The sequence below is a fragment of the Montipora capricornis genome, chromosome 4 (assembly GCF_036669925.1).
Source record: "Montipora capricornis isolate CH-2021 chromosome 4, ASM3666992v2, whole genome shotgun sequence".
Classification (NCBI taxonomy): Eukaryota; Metazoa; Cnidaria; class Anthozoa; order Scleractinia; family Acroporidae; genus Montipora; species Montipora capricornis.
In genome coordinates this window covers 26,844,952-26,855,091 of record NC_090886.1, presented here as the reverse complement: position 1 = coordinate 26,855,091, position 10,140 = coordinate 26,844,952, and the positions used below count along the sequence as shown (strand labels likewise).

Below are 10,140 nucleotides of genomic sequence, written 5' to 3'. Positions count from 1 at the left end.
GCGAATAATTTAGGTTCTTACATCAGTTATGTTGTCCACAGACGTCTTTCACTGATTTGATTTGCAGTGGGATATGTCATCAAAAACTGGGTCCGGTTGTTCGAAAGCCGAATAACTTAATCCTGGTATTAGCGCAAACTTTGATTTCATTTTTTCAACGTTTTGTTGAGTTTCCTTTGCTTATTTTTGATTTTCCAGAGTGACTTTCTCTAATGTAAAATTTTACCGAATATCAGGGTGAACAACATTTGGGAAAAGAGAAATAAACTCCTTCGTTAATTTTCAATCTGGCCGGGGTGAACGTTGAACGGCTTTTGAACAACCAAGCCTTATTGTGCAGGTTGTACTTACTAGCAATAGATGTACACTAGAGCGAGTTTCCATCGATTGTCGTAAAACCAAAGCAAAATAATTACTTTGGCCAATCAAAAAGGACGGAGACAATCCAGTAAACCAATCACAAATCGAAGTAATTACACGTAGCCAACACAAAGCGCGGGAAAAGGTGCACACGCAAGCTACGATTGCTTTTAGTTTCACTTCTGGTTGGTCGAAAAAATGGCGCAAAAACTTTGAACCAATCACTGAGTGAAGTAATGCAAAACCAAAGTAACTCGCTAATACTTTTGACACTCAATTGAAAATCGCTGTATTCAATTAACTTTTTAAAAATAATTACGATAGTACACGCACTCGCATTGGTCAATAGCTTTGTTTAGATGAGAGTATGGAAACGGCTGTGACATCACACGAATTTTGATTGGCTATGTGTGTCAGACCGCATTTTGATTGATTGGCTGGTAGGATGTATGAGCGTGTATGAAGAAAATCTGTTTCAATCAAGAAGTAAAAAGCCAGCATTTTCCTTCACTTGTCGAATTATCTTTGGGAAATATTTTATGAAAGCAATAGAGGACTTTTTTCCGTCTTTCCATAGCCTCATCTAAACACTCGCGGTACTTGGGAGAATTCTCGACAGTTATGCAAACCCTCGAATGCGTCTTGGGTTTGCATAGCTGTCTTGAATTGTCCCAACCCCGGATCCCCCTCGAGCAAAACGTTTTCTATTGCTTAAACAGCATAGGTAGCAGAAAAAGCAGTCTGAAAATAACCCCCCCCCCCCCCCCCCCCACCAGTCAAGATGAAGCTAGTCTCCGTTTATGGTGGACGCTACTAGAATACCATCTTGGAGAAATATCTGACTTGTTTGTTTTATAAAGAAATTGATGCATATGCTGTCTCGATGGGTGAGTGAAGCACAAAAACATTGGATAGAGGTAACTTGACCAACGTCTCGAGATTTGTGAGATGATACTTCAACCGTTGGTTGACCCGTCGTGATTCGCGATACAAACGGGACTTGCCCTCGAAACGTCAGCTTCCAAATCTCAACACCTTTGCTAACTTATTTCTGTCATCTTACAAATATCTTGTCTCTTTTTCATTGGTTTTATAATGTGGCCAAATCGTTTCATCATCATCATCATCATATCTGTATTCAACCACGGGATCACATTCATTCAGCTGTTCATTACAGATACAATGGTCTTCCCGTGAGCCGTGAAAAACAATCATTAAAATAGAAACTACTATTTACAAATGTTGCTAAGAAATCTATTAAAATAAAAGAAACAGCTATTTACAACTAATGTTACGAAATCTGTGTAAAATTAAAACTATTTACAATAACCATTATCAATATTAACTAAGTAAAAGGATCTATTTACTTGCAATCATTTTTATTTTATCTATTTTGAATAACAGAAGCTGCGAGTGACAATTACTTAAATTACATTAATTTGCTATTTTATTTATTTATTTATTTATTTTTTGCATTTAGGAGGTACGATACGATACGATGCGATTTAGCGGTATAGTACAGACAAACCTGTTGATACCTTCCTTAGACCAGAGGGCCAAGGATCGACCCTTTACGGGATCAGGTCTATGGCGTCAGTCTGGTTTGAATCCTACCTCACTGGACGAAAACAGAAAACTTTAGTTGCTGGTTAACTCTCGAATTTCTGTACTTTAAAGCCTTGTTTTCACTAGCGACGCAAGCGTAAGCACAAGCATCAAGATCAAAATTTTCCCTTTTCCTTGTGCATTGCGCTCATGTTTGAGTTCAAAAGGCAAGAGGGGCTAACTCGAAAACCTCACGGTTCCTTTAGCCCTAGGCTCCAAATAATTTAGTACTTTTCCTTGTTATCCTATTGTAAAGTTTTTAATGTATATAACATTTTTTCTTGTAATAATTCTAAGTGTGAGCAGGAACCCATGACCCGGAGCCTACAACTCTACTGTGCTCGTGTCACGGCGTTTTCACAGACCGATTTATTTTTAGATTGAATTTCCCGCGAATGAGACTCCCACAGGAGCCCGATGACCAATTACAAGAAATTAAGCTGACGTCATAGGGTCACCGAACCGGAACTGCCTTTGTTTTTTGACCTAATTCGCGGGAAGGGCTAGTCTAAAAATAGACCTACTTGTGAAAACGCGGTTTCACAGACGCTGTATGGAAGTTGCAAGCTCTAGATGGGCTCCTGGTGTGAGTCAATGAAGATTGTTATCAATGTTGTTTGCTTGCGTCGTGTGAAAAGGAAACGCAGCATAAGCACAAGACAATTTGCTACGTCTGGCCACTCGTTCCCGATTATCCGCTTCTGAGTAATTGAACAAAATGGCGGATGCCGTGGTTGTTCTTTAATGCTTATGTCGACGTTGGGTTTTGTTAGCGTAAGCCACTTATGCTTGTGCTTGTGCTGGCGTCGCTAGTGAAGACCAGGCTTTAACTGAAGTACAGAAATTCGAGAGTTCACCAGCAACTAATATCAAGTTTTCTGTTTTCGCCCAGTAAAGTAGGATTTAAACCAGGCTAACGCCATAGACTTGATCCCATAAAACTCGATTTTCTGAAGTAGGATGGCGTCAAAGGCGTTTTTTAGATCCAAGAATCATCACACCGTTTATGAGAGAGTTATCAATATTCTTGATCCACTATTTGTCGTCTCTAAAAGGGCTGTTTCAGCAGAGAACAGAGGCCTAAACTCTGACTGTGAGTCACTTAATGGTATATTTCGTTTAGATATTTATAAAGTTGATTGAATACTACCCTTTCGATCAGTTTACTAATAACAGGTAAATCTGAGATTGGCCTGTAGTTATTGGGGTCAGCTTTGTTACTTTTGGAAATTGTAGAGATTCTGGCATGCTTCCATTCATCTGGGAAGATTTTAGTAGAGATTTTGAGAGGTTAACTATGGACATCAAAGAGGGGTCAATATTTAACGTAATTGGTATTGTGAGAGTATAGATAAACAAGGGATTTGTATTCTATTTAGGTTTGAACCACCAGTTGAAATATTTGATAACCTGCGACTCCAATTACGTATGTAGACCTATGCCACAGATTCTATCTAATCAGTTCAGCGCGAAAACGATTTTACGTCTCCTACATCACATACAGATCACACGAGAAATGGCCTCAACTAGGCATGCCGTATCATTTTGAACTGGAAATTCTCTTTTAAATGATTCATCAACTAATGACATTGCCGGGTACAGTGCAAATATACCTTCTTTGTACGGAATGAAAAGTTTGGCTTTTCCCCTCTTTTTTTTGTAAAGATCATCGCGATTCTCAAGTTTGTTAACAATCTGTACCGCTTTTTGGATATATATTTTCACTTCATTTTCTGGAGGCGAAGTATGTTCGATTCCGTTAAGTTTGGAAAGACTCTTGGAAAAACTCTTGGAAAGACTCGCACTCACACAAGACTCTTGGAAAGACTCTTGGCAAAGTTTAAATTGGTTAATCCTTATCTCAGCGGTTATAATATCTGTGAGACAATCTAATGAGTCTTGTTAATACTAATACTCGCAAAATTAAATCTGGTTGACAACAGCTCCTTTCGGTGTGAGGAGGCTTTCATGCCCCTTACTGCCACGGAAAAGGTTATTTTGGCAATGTTGTTGAGCTCAGCAATACTATTTAAGATTTTCTCTAAGTGCTCTCCAACTGACCGTCATCGACATTTGAACACGTCAGCAAACGCCCTGCGAAACTTCTCACTGAAAAAGCTGTAGATGAAAGGATTGGAGGCCATGGAGCAAGTGGCAAGCACCACTGCTACTTTTGCCGAAATAAAAAACGCCTCTGAACGGACCAAATCTAGGCGAAAGTGAGCTACAAGAACCAATATTTGAAACGGTAGCATAGATATTATAAATACTACTATAACAGTAATGAGCATATAGGTTGTCTTTCGCTTCATGTTTGCTCCGTGAATCTTAAGCTTATTTGGTGACCCTTGCTCTTCGAAACGGATGTCCTGTGACTTACTTTGAGTGGCCATAAAATTGTCAGGCTGCCAAAGTTTTCGCATAATAACAGAATAACTTCCGCAGATTACAACCAATGGGATAGCGAGCAAAACCACAAAAATAACAACAATATAGGCACGACTTCCATCTTCACCACCGCTTCCGCTCCAGTCTTCCAAACAGTAGGTAACGGGTGGGATTTCTAAAGTGGTTATCACCACTGCCTGCGGAATTGCGATAGCACAGCCTACCAACCAAATTCCAATCATCAAGAGGAATGCTCTCCGGTGGGAATCCCTGGAGGCACGGAAGTTGAAAGGGCTCACAACTGCTTGATATCTGTTGATAAATAGGACATCATTATTTAGTGAGAGATTGTCAATCAAGGACCGTGAAATATATGGAAGATATATATTTTAAGTGTGGTTCTAATGACTATAAGCGAGAATAAATCTCTCCTAGGAACATTTATTACATTCTTTCCTTTGAACACGACATATTTTAAAGTTCTGGAGTGAGCTTTAAGGCCTCCAGAGCTTCCAGCAAATTAAGCCGTACCTAGCCTCCCTGGAACGAACGCTTAATTAATCATGATGCCCGTTTAGAGTGGTTTTAGAATAAAGCCCCTAAAGGAGATCAATTTAGGCTAGGCCCAGGCTTTTTTCGACCCCTAAAGAGAGCATATTTAAAACATATGAAATATATAATTTCATATTAATTTTCTTCGCGTACAACCATAAACGAGTCCTTCACGGCTACATATGGACTACAAATGACCGCGTTTTCCTCACAAAACCCTAAGTGAGACCAAAATCTGAAATTTACACTCCTGAGCTAGACGAAGAGCATCCCCGCCCTTTCATATGTGAGCCCTCCCCCATCTCCGGCTTTGTTCAACCAAATGTCGGCAGCGTTTGAATAGGTCGTTCAAGATTGTTGAAAGGGTAAAAAAACATCGGAAGTTAGTTGAAAGCGCGTTGAATCAAATTTCTGGAAAACGTGTTTAAACTTTCTTTCAACGTCAATTGATCTGTTATCGGTGATTTTCATTTTTGCCATATTATATGTAGTGCGCTCTCATAGAATGAAGCGGCATTAATTTAACATTGGCATTTCCTTTTACTTTTGTTAATCGATAGCCTTTGGAAAGGGTCAATTGAAATAATAGTGGGGAGCTTAATTTAAGCACGCGAAGTTTTTGAGCCACGGACGGGCAACCGGAATTAAAGTGAGCTGTTTTCCTACTTAACAAGAGTGAATTAGATAACAGTGTTGATCTATCACTTTGCGGCCTTCCCCCAGCACAGTCACAAATGGATTTATTTTTAGATACTATTTGCGCGCGAAACAAACAAAGGGACGCCAATTTTAACCAATCAGAAGAAGCGTCCTCACGCGTGACTGCTTTCAGGAACATGAGCGTGACTGTGCTGGGGAGCCCACTGATGCCATACTACCACTTTTACATTGTTAAGTATCATTTCACTATTACAGACGAATACTTTAAAAGTCTCGGAGAGACTGCTGTCCTGGCGTGGCGAAATGTTCGCTTCCGGTTTCCTTCCGTGGCCCAAAAACGTCGCGTGCTTGAGATCCCTAGTAATACTGAGGTACCTTTCTACTGCCAATGCTAGCATCGAGTAAACAGACACTGACACCGACACTGATGCAATCACAGGCGGTGCTCGACACATGAAATCTCCTAGGGGCCAAGAGATAGGAGAGATCTCCTTGGCAATAGCCCAGGGTATGAAAAACACGGTGGATAGTAAGTCCGACAGAGCCATGTTGAAAAGCAACAGGTTTGTGACACCGCGCATGTCTTTTCTCTTGATGATGACGATACAGACTAGTGCATTACCTAAAATGAGAAAGCCAAGGAGGATAAACGTTTAAAGCAAAGAAAGAATGGTCTAAGTGTAAATTAAAAACTTAACTGAGCTCTGCGAAGGAAGAACAAGTATTGATCTTGATGTATTGTATTGCGGACCTACATTTCCAGGAGTCTAGTCAGAATTAGGGTGAAAGTTGTATTGAAGCAAAAGAAAATGAGGGGACAGAGAGGGAGGCTCCCGGTCCAGCCCTTGGGATATGTCATGTCCACGAAAGTTATTTTTAGACGAGCGGAAGTCTTCCGAGACGTCCGCATGCTGGCCTACCTCGGTCCGATGCTTGAAAGAAAATAAATATTCATCAGCCTTCCACGTGCGCCGTCATTTTCTCTTTTCACTAAGAACCTAAGAGCGAGGCAAGACTGCATGCGGACGTCTCGGAAGACAGACTTCCCCTAGAACAAAGACTTCCGCTCGTCTAAAAATAACTTTCATGGACATGACATATCCCTGCCAACACCCTGAGCCTCCGTCTCTGTCCCCTCATTTTTTCTTGATGAGACAACTAGAATTACTAATGTTTGGCCAGGATTGTATAGTTACTTACGCAAAAAGGAAATTACTCCTTTTTAATTCATAGGTACATCCCCTCACCCTTCTAAACTAAAAAAGTTATTAATTAATTTGTATCGAGTTCAACTTGTATTCGACACTTTTCGCTACATGCAACAAAAATGTCCTTTTAAGCGGCAAATGCAGAACTGTTAATTCCATGGATTTTCTCACATTTTTTAAAACTATAGGAATTGCTAAATTTAAGGCATGGTATGCTCGAAACTGGACCAAAGCCTGCATGTTTACGAGTACGATCATTTCTTACCTAAGGAAACACAAACGTTCCATATTACATTCATTACTGAATCACCTTCTTCGACTTTTTAAGTATCTTTGCTGATGAACTAAATCTTTGATGGTCCCAAGTACTGTACAATCGGCTTACCTATCACAGAGACGAGAAATAGTACGCCAAGGACAACAGAGAGTGGGATGACTTTATCCAAAGAAGAAAGAGGAACATTATCACTGAAAGGCACTGACATTTTCGTTCCGTTCAACACACTCGAGCCGTTTTTACTCGACATCTTCGCCTATCGGTGTTTCCAGATTGACTCAGTTGCACTGCGCTGACGTTATTATAAAACTGCCAGTCCGTCTTTTGCTGTGCGCATCTTGCACCTTAGAGATGGAAGTATTTGACACAGTTTCAATGCAAATTCGATCTGAACCCGTTCGTTCTCGGATAATTGTAAATTTTCACTTCGTTTCGGCAGTTCCTACTTTCTCGAGCCTTTGAAAGATTTCGCACGTAATGAAAGTTCTGTGTGATAAAGTTCGAACCGCAACAATTTCCTCTGGCATCTGTTTGGTTGCAAAGAGGTCTATGCAATTATTTTTTGGGTTTCACTTTAGCCGCATTGTTTTTGATTGTCAAAACAGAGTCCTTTTTCCCCTCTTGTTTCCTCAGAGAGGTTTACTCAATTACGCATCTAAAGGAAAAATAAGCATTTTAGGCACTGTACAATACACAGAGTTCGAACGCAAGATTTTCCAGACAATAATAATTGATTGAATTTTGACACAAACCTGACGTGCAATGACGGTGGGGCAAAACCACAAAAAAAAAATATGGAGTGTTTTTATTTGTTTGAGGATAGAGGTGAGGTTGGGAACGGAAGGGAAAGGAACTTTATTGAAGTGTGCAGTCGTTTTAGCGATAGAGCGCTAATTGGGGACACTGTAAACTGGAACATGAGGAGCTTAATTTGGGTCAAGAATGTGGGTCCCCGCTGTTTAGGTAAAAATCTCAGTGGTAGTTGTAACAAGACTCACACTAAAAAGGCAGAGCGAGAGACAAAGGAAGAGAGAGGTGTTAATCTCGACACATTTGTTGGGCCGCCTTCGTCATAAAGTTTTAATGACGACAAATACCTCAAATTACTTTAAATTAATTTTGAGTGATGTGTCAAAATAGTCCAGAGGCACAGTAAATCAATCTGAAAAATTTTCTAAAACACGGTTTACAACGGTCAGCATCATGCAATTAAAAAATGGAAAATTATTTCTTTATTCTCTTTATTTCAAATTAATTTAAACACAGGCAAATTATATCTTAACTTTCAGGCTACCGAGATGCAACTTGTTTTGCCCAGCATACACTTTTCTCAACAGCAACGGTGAATTGATTCATTTCTGATTTTAAAGCAATCCATTTTTTAGTTTTATACTTATGGAACTCGATAACTGAGAAATAAAACTCAACAGCTATTACACCTTCGAACATCTGCTTCCCTAATTCTCCGGTTAAACATGAAACGTTAGTGATCGATGTATTGGTGTATTTGTTAATTTAAACACAGGCAAATTATTTTCTCAGTTAACTTTCACAGACTTTCAGGCTACCGAGATGCAACTTGTTTTGCCTGGCATACACTTTTGTCAACAGCAACGGTGAATTGGTTCTTTTCTGATTTTAAAGCAAACCATTTTTAAGTTTTATACTCATGGAACTCGATAACTGAGGAATAAAACTCAACAGCTATTACACCTTCGAACATAATTCTCCGGTTAAACATGAAACGTTAGTGATGTATTGGTGTATTTGTTAATTTAAACACAGGGAAATTATTTTGTTAGTTAACTTTCAGGTTACCGAGATGCAACTTGTTTTGCCCGGCATACACTTTTCTCAACAGCAACAGTGAATTGGTTCATTTCTGATTTTAAAGCAATCCATTTTTAAGTTTTATACTTATGGAACTCGATAACTGAGGAATAAAACTCAACAGCTATTACACCTTCGAACATCTGCTTCCCTAATTCTCCGGTTAAACATGAAACGTTAGTGATCGATGTATTGGTGTATTTGTTAATTTAAACACAGGCAAATTATTTCTTAACTGTCAGGCTACCGAGATGCAACTTGTTTTGCCTGGCATACACTTTTCTCAACAGCAACGGTGAATTGGTTCTTTTCTGATTTTAAAGCAAACCGTTTTTAAGTTTTATACTTATGAAACTCGATAACTGAGGAATAAAACTCAACAGCTATTACACCTTCGAACATAATTCTCCGGTTAAACACGAAACGTTAGTGATGTATTGGTGTATTTGGTAATTTAAACACAGGGAAATTATTTTGTTAGTTAACTTTCAGGTTACCGAGATGCAACTTGTTTTGCCCAGCATACACTTTTCTCAACAGCAACGGTGAATTGGTTCTTTTCTGATTTGAAAGCAAACCATTTTTAAGTTTTATACGCATGGAACTCGATAACTGAGGAACAAAACTCAACAGCTATTACACCTTGAAATATCTGCTTCCTTAATTCTCCGGTTAAACATGAAACGTTAGTGATCGATGTATTGGTGTATTTGTTAATTTAAACACAGGCAAATTATTTCTTAACTGTCAGGCTACCGAGATGCAACTTGTTTTGCCTGGCATACACTTTTGTCAACAGCAACGGTGAATTGGTTCTTTTCTGATTTGAAAGCAAACCATTTTTAAGTTTTATTATACTTATGGAACTCGATAACTGAGCAATAAAACTCAACAGCCATTACACCTTCGAACATCTGCTTCCCTAATTTTCCGGTTAAACATGAAAGCTGAGTAATGTATTGGTATATTTGTTAATTTAAACACAGTCAAATTATTTTGTCATTTAACTTTCAGGCTACCGAGATGCAACTTGTTTTGCCTGGCATACACTTTTGTCAACAGCAACGGTGAATTGGTTCTTTTCTGATTTTAAAGCAAACCATTTTTAAGTTTTATACTCATGGAACTCGATAACTGAGGAATAAAACTCAACAGCTATTACACCTTCGAACATAATTCTCCGGTTAAACATGAAACGTTAGTGATGTATTGGTGTATTTGTTAATTTAAACACAGGCAAATTATATCTTAACTTTCAGG

The 10,140-nt window shown here is 39.0% G+C and overlaps 1 protein-coding gene across 1 annotated transcript; it reads right to left on the bottom strand.

Moving 5' to 3' along the window:
* Positions 1–3,743: 3,743 nt before the first annotated feature.
* Positions 3,744–7,438, bottom strand: LOC138045858 (orexin receptor type 2-like). The gene is made up of 3 exons (XM_068892492.1): positions 7,159–7,438; positions 5,941–6,187; positions 3,744–4,665 (listed from the first exon to the last, which is right to left on the bottom strand). Exons 1-3 carry the CDS (start codon positions 7,298–7,300, stop codon positions 4,029–4,031), a joined length of 1,026 nt encoding a protein of 341 aa, XP_068748593.1. The 5' UTR covers positions 7,301–7,438; the 3' UTR covers positions 3,744–4,028.
* Positions 7,439–10,140: the final 2,702 nt, after the last annotated feature.